General features: G+C 36.0%; 1 protein-coding gene across 3 annotated transcripts in view; it reads left to right on the top strand.

Annotated features, from left to right (window-relative positions):
• The window catches only part of SLC25A12 (solute carrier family 25 member 12), a 164,348-nt gene that overhangs the window by 111,414 nt on the left and 39,350 nt on the right, over positions 1 to 13,584 (top strand). For 2 of the 3 annotated variants that reach the window (XM_024561595.4, XM_024561596.4), the window contains exons 5-6: positions 5,921 to 6,060; positions 12,008 to 12,154. In XM_024561595.4, the coding sequence (XP_024417363.1) occupies positions 5,921 to 6,060; positions 12,008 to 12,154 (287 nt within the window). Of the gene's footprint in view, positions 1 to 2,427; positions 2,532 to 5,920; positions 6,061 to 12,007; positions 12,155 to 13,584 lie in introns of all 3 variants that reach the window. The other variant, XM_024561598.4, reaches the window with a different exon arrangement.

The raw sequence follows: 13,584 nt of genomic DNA, 5'->3' as shown, positions 1-13,584 counted from the left end.
GCCTCCCTAGTTTTGAGGGTCCATTTTTAGGCAAATATTCTTAACTAAAATGAAAAGAACCATAATGAAGAAAAGAAAGATTAATTTTAAATTCTTAAGAAAAGAGGAAAAGCATTGAAACTGTTACAAATGCCATTTAACAAGATTTCTAAGGCTAAAAAAAAAAAAGATTTCTAAGGCTATATTTCAAGACCATAGAATTTCAGCATAAGAAAATAATTAACTTGGAGTTTAGTATTATAGGATTTTTGGATCTGTGATAAAGGTCAGTTTTCATGTTTGTACCCACTTAATAAAATGAATTATGCTTATGTATTTATAGATATATGTTTAAGTAAAAGGAAATTTTAGGTCCATTCTAACTTGAAAATTTTTTTGACCAAATGGCCTATGTTTTCTAGTTTGAAGCTTATTAAAAGAATAGTTTTCTCTTGTGCACATCAGGAGAGAAAGGCGGGAGAGAATATTGGGTGCAAGGTGTAATGGAGTGGGGAGAGGCTATTGTACCATCAGTATCTCTCATGGACTGTGATGATGATGTTATCTGTGTGCTTGTATATATTGTTCTCATCTATGCTTTTTTTAAAGATATGCTCTTTATACACATCAAATTACATACTTGTGTGCATCTTTCAAGTATTTATATAAATAGCTATATTGAATAACATTTTCTTGAGTTCTGGACAATTTTTTAAAAATTATTATTAGAGATGCCTTTACTCTGGGGGAAGGGACTTACATTGAGACTTTGGTAATCCATTTCAGAATGTACAAATTCAGGAGAGGGTTCTGGAGTTTTTAAAAGACTGAATAAAACCATTAGTTACTTGTTTCCTCTTTGATGTTCCATCAATAAAATGTCTAATGCATGCTGTGGATAATTACGTAATGGCTTGTGTGGCTGATACTGCCTGGTGCCATGAGCCTTGTAGAAGCCATTGCATGACTGGTGTGTGCTACAGACAGTACAGACTCGCCTTGGTCTTACTCTTACCCACTAGTGTACTGGATATTCTGCTGGATAGAATTAGCTCGAGGTAACCTAGATAACCAGTTGTACTACATTGTGTTGTCAATAGCTGATATGCTTTTGTCATAAATTAAAAAAATAAAAGCCTATTGCTTTAACAATGATATAATTATTCAAAAAAAACATCACCCAAACTCTTCTTCTATTAATTGATAAATTAATATAAAACATGTTATACATTCTAAGTTTTCTGTTAAAATTGCATCGGCACTGTGTTCCAAAGTGTTTGCCTAGGAACAGGAACTCTCCAAAGTGAACTTTTCCAAGGCCACATCTTCACCCCCTGACTGTAGGAGCCTCAGAAAGCAGGGATTCATTTTGAGTTTTTGACTATCAATATGTACAGCAAATAAAAATGTGTTCCATTTGTGCCTTTAAAATAGACTTTTTCCCTCTAAAGGGAAGAATAAATTAGGCATAACCACTGCTGTTATTACAAGACTGAGGAGATGGAAGTGTTGATGTGAAAAATGTACCCTCTCTCAATGGAAACAAAACTGTAGACATGGAATAATATGAGATACTAATGTTAATAAATACCCATTTTAATCTGGTAAGAATTAGAGCTTCACCTGGGCACTCAAATTAAATCAGGAAGAATTTTTGAGACTTCTTTCAGATATCACAAAGAAGGTCATAGTAATACTCAAGGCTGGTAGAATGGCTATTAGATTTTGAGGTAAAAGAAAAAGGACAAAGGACATGCTGTTACTAGTTTTTATATCATTTGGTGATAGACTGCTAAAGCATCTGGCTTCTATGGTTATAGATGCTCTTTAAATTCATCTCCTGAGAAAGGACCTTTATATATATTCAGCAGCGTGACTGCTCTGTTGACTGTACGTAGTCCCTTCTGGAGGTAGGTAAAGTGTTCATAGAAATACTTTCCCTCAGAAACAGAGGAGGTCACCAGGAAACTGATGATCCGCCTGGAAGCAGAACCTAGGAGTCTGGCACTGAGTCCCCATGCTGTGTGGATTGGGACTTCCTCTACGAGTTCCTGTTGTCAATCTTTATTTTGTTGTTTGTTTTCCTTTGATTTCTTTTTTGATCTCTTAGTTATTCCTCTTCTCCCCCCCACCCCCAAAGTTTTCCTTCACTGAAAAACTCTTCACTTCCCCAAGTCTTGCCATTGTTTTTGTTCAGTTGTACACAAGGATATTTCATTGTTCATGTTGGGAGTCCTTCTAAAAGCCTCTCTGACTTCACTTTAAGAACTGTGCAGGTGAAACTCAGCTGTTGAGGACTTTTTTCCCCCTGACAATAAAAATGCTTGGTCTCAAGCCTGTAAGTTGGAAGCTGTGGCTCCTGCTGGGCTGAAATCCTTGGAATCAGGATGTCTTTGGGCTGATGGTAGGTGGGCTGTGTCACAGGGCTGATGGCTTGTATACCTACAGGAGGAGTTCTCTGGCCACACCGTTGGTACAGCAGCTCCTTCCAGGCTCATTCATGGAACAGGCATGGCGGCAGTCTTGGAGAAGAGTGCCAGCCCCGGTCAGAGGTAATTTTGTACTGCAGAAAGGTGACAAGACCAGTAGGAAGCTCCCATAAGGACCAGGGGAGGGATAAGGGTGGATGAGATGGGGAGACAGTGGGGAAAATGAAAACCTCTGTTAAGACATTTACAAAAATATATATGCTTTAATGTATATTTCATCTAGTCCAATCATCATAAGTGACTGATATAACTAAACTGACTAATGTTATACGTCTGTGAACATTTTTACTTAATCACGGTTGTCACCATTACCTGCCCTCCTGACAAATTATTGTACTCCTTTCCTTTGAGCAAAGAGAACATAATGACAGGCTATTTTTGTATCTGGCCCCAATTCCCTTTTCAAAGGAATTAGAAAACCTCTCTTTCCATAAGCCCAGGAAGTGAAAAAGTGGTCTATTGTTTTCTATACGTCAGAAAACGAATGGATTCCTATCTCCTTTAGCAATGCCAACCTGGTATAAAACACTAGATCATGCATGATCTTGCTGCCAGTAAGATGTGACTGTCATAGTCTTTTCATCCAGGCCAGAACTATGGCTACTGAAATAGCACCCCAAGCAGTGCTATGTAGAGCTAAAGACCCTTGTTTGCCACTGGAAAGACGGGATTCTCTCTGGGGGGACAACTTGTTACGCAGTGTGAGTTAGATGGATTGGGTACATTTGAGAGTATTGCTGTTCCCTTTCATGTCATGCAGAACCTGACAAAACCTGGTAAGATGCTAACATTAGCTGTTTGAGCTATTGCCACACACAAGTATAAGTTCTCCAGTTCTGGAGCTTTTGTGTAACTTTTTTTTTTTTTGATAAGCACATCCTTCTAAAAGTAAAGTGGTAATTAAGAATCGGACTTCAAAACAATAGTGTTTTAATTATTTCTGTAAGTTTCCTGAATTAGCCTTAGACAGTTGGTAGTGTACATAATAACAGAAGGGAAGTGGGATACATCAAGAAGTGCCAAAGTAGGTTTGAAATTTTGTTAGTCCTAGTAACTATAGTTGTAGCCTGTGACATGGGTAAACTGATTAAAAGTGTCTAAGGGTAGTTCATAAACCACAGCACATTATAATGGTCATACTGAGACTGTATACCAAGCTGTCAAGTGCCCACTTTAGGAGAAATAGGAAAAGTTCAAACAAATACTTAGGGCAAATGACATTTCAATATTTGGGGAGATTACTATGAATAATTCAGGCTATAATTTTAATTGCTTCAAAGATATTCTAAGATCTTATTTAGAGGTTACTAGGAAATTTATAAAATAGGATTTTAGTTAAAGTTTTTATTATAGAGCTATTTTTCTAAATGTAAATTATACATTGTAATTTTGATGTATAAATACTCTTTTTTGTGACAGTAGAAAGTAGTTTTCATAATTAAACTTCTGTAGTTTGAAAGCTTCTGAATCTTTGACTTTATTTGATACAGCTTCACACTTGAGATTCTGCTATCTTCCGATCACATAAAGGGAATTCAGTTTTATTCCACCGTTATATAAAACTTATGAAGATAGCAATATGTACATTTCTTATCAAATTGTTGAGTTTTGGGACTTATGACCTTTAAAATAAAGATGATCATAAAATAACTTATTCCCTTTAACAATTAATTTCAATATTAAATATATGTAATAATTTAACTTATCTTTTTCTGCTTTCCATTCATGTCTCCTTAGTTTCACACTTTAGACCTTAAAAATAAGAAATTAATTAATTTGGGAATAGAAGCAGCCAATTAAATTGCAGAATCCTAAAATTTTTTGCTAATCTACCATATTTTTAGCTCTAAATATTTTATTGCAACTCTTATTATTTTAATTATCTTGTAAACTTTAACGTATTTTATAACTTGAAGTTTCATGGAGATATAAGGATAATCCTTTGTGTTGGTTAGAAGCCAGGATCCCATGAATTGCTATTGAGTTATTTGTTTTTAGAAACAAAAACCCATGTATTTAATCTGTGTTTATGGAAGGTGAAAATAATTTGATATGATTTGCAAATTTTGAAATGCTGTTGCTACTTAGGCAAGAAATAAATGCTACGTTCTGTTTGAAAGCAAAGATGAGAATCCCATCTCCCCAGTGACATCCAATGCCTCCTTCCAAGTTACTGATTGTGACCCACTCAGAGCTGTTTCATACATCGAGTCCAGACTGGCAGGATTTTTAGTTCAGGATTCTCACACCACATGCCCTCCCTACGCCCCGTCATAGCATTGCTTTTATCAAGAAAAAAAGGTATATAAAAACAAAGGGAATCCATTAAACCTTTTACAATATGAGATCTGTACCTTATTTAAAGAATTTGAAGAAATTAGAGAAAATAGCATAGTTGGAGACAATAAAATATTAAACTTGTACTTACTAATTTTCTAGTATAATTGATAGCTCTTGATGGTAAGACCCTTTTACTAATATAATTGGCTTAAATTTGAAAATAATTTTGTTCTTAAGATGTTAGTAAAACAGGCTTTCTGCTTTCTTAACTTTTTAATGATTTTTTTTTTTTTTTGGCATGAGCTTCTAAATTAGTCTACCCAGTCTGTGCTTGTTAAAGTACCAGTCATTTGTGAACTGACTTTTATAGTAAGTGTAGAACTGTGTAAGAAAGTGAATGACATTGTTAGTGCATGAAGACAAGCTGTCAGAGGGTTTTGGTTGTATATTACACAGTGTGACTGGTTCTTATCTAAAAGTTACTATACTGTGTTTAGTCCTTCCTTATTTTAAAAGTGAATCACTAATTTCACTTATCTTAAAATATCTTAATAGTTGAGACTAATAATCATGGTTTTTATGAGGATTTTGAAGCTTTTTGTCAAGACCATATTTTTGACAATATCAGAAGCTTTTAATAAGGTGCTTGCTGCTGAGCTAATGATATGCTTTTGGTAGTATTTCTTATACCTATCTTCAATAGACATATTCAGTCTAGTGTGAATGTAATAATCAAGCCTCAATCAAACCATACTTAGTATGACAAATATTGCATTATACTGTAATTTAGGTATTCATGCTTCTGATAAAGGGCTTAATTTGACTCCTTGAGGAACCGGGAAAACACTATTGATTTTATACTGGAATGCAAAGTAGCAGCCATTTATAGTGCAAGGTACAAATCACTTCCTAATTAAAATTATATCAAGAGAAATTAAGAATCTCATGGCCTTATATGTAATGGTACACAATCTTAAGTGTAAAATTATATTTTGTATCAATTGTGTTCCTGTGCATGGGTTTCTGGGCACAAAATTTTTGCAGCTAATCTTAATAGAATCAGATAATATTGACTTTTAAAATTTCTCTTAATTTCTTTCTGTAGGAACATTGCAGTGGACTAAACTACGTATTCCAGATATAATTTATGTATTTTTGTTTTCCCTTTTAAGAAAATGTCAAAGAAATTTTTGGACAGACTATTATTCATCATCATATCCCTTTTAACTGGGACTGTGAATTTATCCGACTGCATTTTGGGCATAATCGGAAGAAGCATCTTAACTACACAGAATTCACACAGTTTCTCCAGGTAAGCTTAGTTTTCATAACTGGTTAAATATATACCATTCCTCTTCCATCTCCTTCCCTTTAAATTTTACTAAGTTTATTAGAAAAACTAGCAATCCCCTGTGGCATTTTATCTCCATTTTTCATTTCCCACTCCCAGAGGCAACTTCTTAAAACTTTTATCATTGTTTCTTTTTTTTAATTTATATTTTATTGTTTTCTTTTCTGTTACCATTTATCCCCTTATCCCCACCTCCTCCCTGCAGTCACCACACTGTTGTCCATGTCCATCAGTCCCTTTTCCTGTTTGCTCAGTCCCTCTGCCCCCTAGCCCTGCAATAACTGTCAGTCTGCTCTCTATCTGTGAGTCTGTCTCTATTTTGCGTGTTAGTTCAGTTTGTTTATTAGATTCCACATACCAGTGAAATCACATGGTATTTGTCTTTCTGTGACTGGCTTATTTTGCCTAGCATAATGTTCTCCAGGTCCATCCATGCTGTTGCACAGGATAAAATTTTCATCTTTTTTAAGGCCCAGTAGTATGCCACTGTGTAAATGTCCCATAGTTGTTTTACCACTCATCTATGATGGACATTTGGGCTGCTTCCATATCTTGGTGATTGTAAATTATCATCGTTTCTTGTAGTGCTTTCTTCTGTAGCTTTAAATAATAAACTTGTGCTGACACATCCACTTTTTAATTTTTCACTTTTAGGTATTTTTGATTGAATTTGAACTATGGAAAATTAGTAGCCACTTCTTTCACCTCTACCACAGACTTGGAATTTTCTGTCACCACCCCCATCTTATGAGTCTACTTAGATCAATATCATATTTGACTTATTATAGTTAAACACTATGCATGGCTAAATGATCACTTTTGTTAGAATTTCTAGTTTTTATTTAGTTTTCTATGTTTTAATATAATTCATTCTCAAACTTTGCCTCAGTTAGTAAAATCTCTTTTTAATATGTTTAAAACACATTAGGCATTCTATCAATTTCATGTTAGAGCTCTCCAGGAACTTTCTTTTTTAAAAAATTGAGGTAAGAATTCACTTCACATAAAATTAACCATGTAAATGTACACAATTTAGTGGCACTTAGTACAGTCACAGTGTTGTACAACCACCACCTCTAATTCTAAAACATTTTCATCACTCCAGAAGGAACTCCTGTGCCTGTTAAGCTGTCACTCCCCAGTCCTGTCTCTTCCCAACCCCTGGTAACCACCACTCTACTTTCTGTCTCTGCGGATTCACCTACTCTGCATATTTCACATACAGTTGACGAGGGTTTGAACTGCACATGTCCACTTAGACACAGATTTTTTTCAGTAACTATGTACGACTGTAAATGTGTATTCTCTTACGATTTTCTGAATGACATTTCCTTTTTCTCTATCTTACTTTATTGTGAGAATATAGTACATAACACATGTAACATACAAAATATGTGTTAAACTGTTTATGTTATTGGTAAGGCTTCTTGTCAACAGTAGGCTATTGGGGTAAGTTTTGGGGGACTGAAAAGTTATAGGTAGATAATTATATGCCCCTAGCCCCCATGTTGTTCAAAGGTCAAATATAAATAAGAGTTAATTATATAATACTACTTTTGTGTCAGGTTTTTTTCATTTAGCATAATATTTTCCCTGGATTATTCATGTTGTAGCATATATTAGTACTTCATTTCTTTTTATGGCTGAATACTATTCCATTATATGGATATACTGTATTTTTTCTGTCTGTTCATTAGTTGATGAACACCGTGTCTTTCTCACCTTTTGGCTACTGTGAATACCAAGTTTTATACTAAAAACTTGGTATAAAAGTTTTTGTTTGAATACCTATTTTTAGATCTTTTGAGTATATCCCTAGCAGTTGCTGGGTCTATGATAACTTTTTTGCTTCATGGATAGAGGCTGGGCTTTGTTCTTGATGCAAAGCTGTCAGTCTGTGATCTCCCTTCATCTTCATATTGGGGAATCCATTTGCCTTCCTGTTATGTTGAATCTCCATTTGCTGGATTCCGTCTCTTGTATTAAGATTTATTTCTTCTTTTTGGAGGAATATTTCCTGTAGGAGCTTCCTGAGGAAAGTAAGTAATTTTTTGTGAGATTTTTCATATAATAACCTCTTCTATATTATTACATGTATTTTGGTTGGGTTTAGAGCTCAAGTAGGAATTTATTTTCCTTTTAATTTTGGAAACATTTCTTATTTTCTGGCTTCCAGTTTTGCCACTGAGAAGTCCAGTGGCATTCTTATTCTTGATTCTGTTTTGAAACTTTTTTTCCACTCTGGAGAGTTCTTTTTTAAGTCTTCACCTGAGGATATATTATTTACTGATTTTAGAGAGAGAGGAAAGAAGGGGGAGAGAGAGACAAAGAGAGGGAGAGACACAGAGAGAAACAGAGAGACAGAGACACTGGGGGTGACGCTCCAGGCAGCTGAGCTACCTGGCCAGGGCTGTGCTCTGGGAGGTTTTCAGATTTTTTTCTTCAGTATTTTGAAATTTCAAAATGATATTCCTTGATGTGAGTCTATTCATTTTGCTGAACATTCAGTGGGCTCTTTTAATTTGAAAACTTATGTCTGTCAATTATTGAACATATTTTTCTTACTTATTTACTTCTTCCCTTCTTATCTTCTTCCTTTCTAAAACAGTAAACATATTAAATGTATGATCCTTTAGTTTTCTTTCATATTTTCCTTCTGAACCTTCTATTCACTTTTTAAGTTTTATTATATTTCTAATCCTTTAGTTTTCTTTTTGTATTTTCCTTCTGAACCTTCTATTTAGTTTTTAATTTTTATTATATTTCTGATTTTTTTTTCAGGCTCAGATTAAGGCACCAGTATCATATTTCTGATTTTCAGAAACTCTGGTTTATTGAATGCTCGTATTTCTTTTTTAAAAATAGCATCCTATTCTTTTGTGGATGTACTGTTTTTTTCACTTCTCCAAAGATAGTATAGACGGGGTTTTTTGTTTTTGTTTTTTTTAGTTTTGTTCTCCCTGCAAGTGTGTTTTCTTCAAATTTCTTTCTCTTTGTCTGAGTTTCTGTTTTTCACGTTAGTGGCCTTTCTAATATATCCGATGGTCCTTGATCCTCATCTCATATTTAAGATTGAGGTTTACTGGGGGCTTTTGGTTTATGGTCGGACTTACTAACTCTGGACCTTACTGTACAGTGAACTGTGAAGTTCTCTAGCTGGGCTGTTTCATTGGGAACCCTCTAATGTCTGTATGTTCAGGTCTTTTCTTTTGAATTGGGGAGTCAGAGAATAATCATCTGGCCTCCCTTCTGGATTGTTAGGTCTGGATTTTGGCATTCTGGCTGTTGAGTAAGACAGCATTCAGTATGGAGATGGGCTTTCATTTACTTACCTCTTTTCAATTGTGCCTGGTCTTCACTATTCTAAAGAACCTCCATTAGACTCTCCAGGCGGTGAACCTCTAGTCTTTTGCTAAGGCCAGGAAAGGGCAGAGGTCTAGCTATGGTGAAGTTAAGTCAGGAAATTAACTGTGTTTTAAACAGACTTCCATCTAAACCTCCTGTTTTCAGTTCCACTTTTATTGTCACATCCAGGGGTACTACTAGTATAGTCAATTTCTGAATCTTTTGGGGGTCTGTCATGTACATTGGTTTGCTTTTTGCCTTTCTCTGCTTCAGTGTTCTTGGTTCTGCTAAGTCAGTTGTCACTTACCCTTCTGCTCTCTAATCTTAAAAATGTAGTTCTGTCTTTTCCTTTTCCATTTTCTTAATTCTTGAGGTTTTGTTTTGCTTATTTTTTGTTCCTTTACTGTGATTTTGGGAGGAGTGGAGTTTTGGAAGACAACAGAATTAAACATACTTGTTCAGGCTGATCCAAAGCCATACTATTCCTGAAGCTGCTATTTCCATCTCACAGCTATATGAAATGCATTGTCAAGTGCACAAGACCTTTAACTTTAGCATAATTTCTTTTCTTTATCATTTCCTTCCGTTCCCATATTCATCCTTTCAACCCAGAAGCAGACTTATTTTATCATTTATTTAATGGGGTATCTATCTTTTTAGATAAAGGATCTTTTTAGAGTATCCTTATTTTATCTTTTATAAGCCTAGGTTATTGCTTTTCTTCATTAAGATGATCACAGTTTGAAAACTATGATCTTTTAGGTGTGCATATTGGTAGAACCCAGTGCTTGTTCTAATAATTTCACTGTTAGTATAATTAACTGTATACTAACTGTATTTAGATGTCTAAAACCAATGCATAACTTAATAAATTATTATAAGACAAACATCTGCTAAGGTAATATTAATATCTTTGAATTATTGAGCTATCATATAATTATATGAAAATATAATTAAATAAATTAGTAAAATTGTGAGACTTCAACCAAAAACTATTTTATATATCAGAAAAAGGTAAAGGAACATTTATTTGTAGGCTTTCATAAATTAATGGTAATGAAAATTGCAATATTTAATTTTATCTAAAATATTTTAATATTTAAATATGAATATTATTTCCATAGGTACAACTTGTATGAAAATGGGATTAAACAGCATCATTATTATGTTGTGATAACAGATTTACTTGGATTATGTAGCAGGCTCTTAGGGCAGAAGTGTAGAAATTTTGACTTTTGTATGTACTTAGGAGGGTATTACTGGCACATTTTACTGTTTTTATGGACATCACTTATTACAAAATTTGGCTGTGCAGTAGATCAAAAGTTCAGAGATCTTCTGGACTGTTTTACAGTTTCTGAGCAACTGCCCCCCAACCAGGTAGAGTGATAGCTGAACATAAGCCATGCAGTTTGTTATTCATAACTCTCATGTTAGCACTACAGTTGCCCTTGAACAGTGTGGGATTAAGAGTGCCAGTCCCCATGCAGATGGAAACCCACATACAGCTCCTGACTTTCCAAGAGCTTTAGTCTTCCCTTAGTATCTGAGGAGGATTGTTTCCAGAGCCCCTGTGGGTAAGAAAATCTGAGAATGCTCGAGTCCCTCGTATGAAATGGCAGAGAACAATGCATGCAGTCGGCCCTCCACACCCACGGATTCCCAACCACAGATCTGTGGTTGATTGCATCTGAGGATGGAACACCCAGCGATACAAAGGGCTGACAGTGCATGTATTGTAAAAATTTGTGTGAAAGTGGACCCATGCATTTCAAATCCATGTTGTTCAGTGGTCCACTGTACTAAATGTTGTACTTACCAGAGTTTCTCACTAAATTCATTTTTAAATTGTTTGAAAAATGGTCTCTGATTTCTTGAGATTGGCAGGGGGTTGACTTTAATTACAGCATTTAAAAATTGAAAAATTTAAAATGAATCTAAACTTTTCATTCAGAAAGTATTCGTGAATGACAGGAATGCCCTCAAGCAGGAGAGAGAATAATTAGTACTTACTTTAAAGGCTGAAATAAAGCACTGGAAACGCTCAACTCGTTTTGAGTGTGAAAACTTTTCAAGTAGATGAAGATTTTTCTCCTCCTCCATTTTCCTCACTGTCATGCTGTGATTCATTCATCTTCCTGAGGAGTAATACATAGTACGTTTTCAGGAGAATCTGCTTTTTATTTATTTTTTCTTAAGATTTTATTTATTATTTTTTTTAAAGAGAGAGGGAAGGAGGGAAAGAAATATCAATGTGTGGTTGCCTCTCATGTGCCCTGTCCTGGGGATCTGTCCCACAACCCAGGCATGTGTCCCGACTGGGAATCAAACCAGCAACCCTTTGGTTTGCAGGTTGGCACTCAGTCCACTGAGCCACGGCAGCCAGGGTGAAAATTTGCTTTTTAATAGAAATTGAAAGCATTGTAAATTTAGAGCTGTACACTGTTCATTTCCTTAGTAAGTGCATGTACCTAAAGGATGTCTGTCCTTTCTTTCCAAAACGTACACTCAGGTTGTACTTTAACTGATAATATAATGCCCTATTTCTGACTTTTCTCTCCAGGAGCTACAGTTGGAACATGCAAGACAAGCCTTTGCGCTGAAAGATAAAAGCAAGAGTGGTGTGATTTCTGGTTTGGATTTCAGCGACATCATGGTAACCATTCGGTCTCACATGCTTACTCCCTTTGTGGAGGAGAACTTAGTTTCAGTAAGTAAAAGCAAGTACTTCAACTTTCTATTTCCTTAAACCTTTAGAACCATTAGGTCCTGGATTGCTTCCCTGGACCCACCTGACTCTCAACTGTTCTAACTTTGGTTAGTTGGTAGAAGGGCAACAGGTATGAGCAAGGGAGGTAGTGGTGATGGTGAATAGTTGCTCCCCAGATCGTAGCAGAGCCACCATCTTGCTCATGTCTTTCCAAACTGTTTATTTCCATTTACAGAGTCCAACTACAGAGCACAGGGGAATTTGTAGACCAGGGTGTGCGTTACTTTTTCCAATGGGCAGTACGTCTTTCCATCCCACCAGGCTCCCAAAGCCATGCTTTAGGAATGGCTCCTTCCTTTGTTGACTGCAGGGTGCTCTTTGCTAGAGGGATCATCATTGGCCTCTGCTGTGTTTTAATAACCATGGCCATGGCAGAAGGTATGGGGGAAATATGTGGGCATCAGCCTCTGTGGCTCACTCCTCTCTCTTGGTATCTGCCCCTTCACCTGTGCGTTCTGCCTGCATGGACCAGACAGTGTTTTGTTCTGTTAAACTGCTAATCTCTATAAAGTAATCATCTGGACCAATAGTACACTGATGTCATCCACTTCCTCACAAAGAGTGGTGAAACTTTCCTCACCTCCCAGTTGTCTTGTTCATGCCTTGTACTTTTGTATAAGTTTTTGATTGCTGCTTGTTTTTAATGGAGGGAAGCCAATGAGTGCTTTTGTTGTTTCAGCTGAAGATCATTATCCCTGATGTAGGCTGGGGTAGAAAGATCAACTTCTGTTCTTTTTCTTCAGTGAATTTGAACATGGAGCTTGTCACTTTCTCCTACACGTTTCACCTCCTTGACACCCATCTCCCACTCCCTTACCCTCACCTCATACCCTAATCAAAAAATGAAAGGAAGGAAGGAAGGAAAGAAAGGGAGAGAGTGAGGAAAGAGGGAAGAAGGAGAGACAGTCCTAGAGTGAAGGACTCACTGAATGACTTATAGCAAAAGAACCCATTTAATCTTTTCATTTGGGTTAGTAGACCTATTATAGCCTTTGTTTACCAAACACCCCTGCAGTCCCCAGAGGAATATATTGAATAATTTGTTTTGGGGTCACTGCTATCAAAATTCAGGCTAATACAAATACCATCTATATTTGGGTTAAGGCATATGTGTGAGGGATGGTGGGGTTGGCTACAGACCTTCACGATTAAGGTTGTCACACTTGTATTTCCATAAGCACTTCTTTGAGTTTTTAGTAGAGAATGTTTTCAATCATATGGGTTCCTTTGACTCCTGACTTAGAAATTAGGCTTTTGCAAACTATAAAAAATACTCTCTTTTTACTTTATGGCCAAATGGTGGGCAGAAGGAGAAATTACCTCCTCACCCTGCAGAGGAAATGAAGGCCACATTGCCTCCATCCCTCCCA

Source organism: Desmodus rotundus, chromosome 2 (assembly GCF_022682495.2).
Source record: "Desmodus rotundus isolate HL8 chromosome 2, HLdesRot8A.1, whole genome shotgun sequence".
Taxonomy (NCBI): domain Eukaryota; kingdom Metazoa; phylum Chordata; class Mammalia; order Chiroptera; family Phyllostomidae; genus Desmodus; species Desmodus rotundus.
This window is presented reverse-complemented; position numbering and strand designations above follow the sequence as displayed.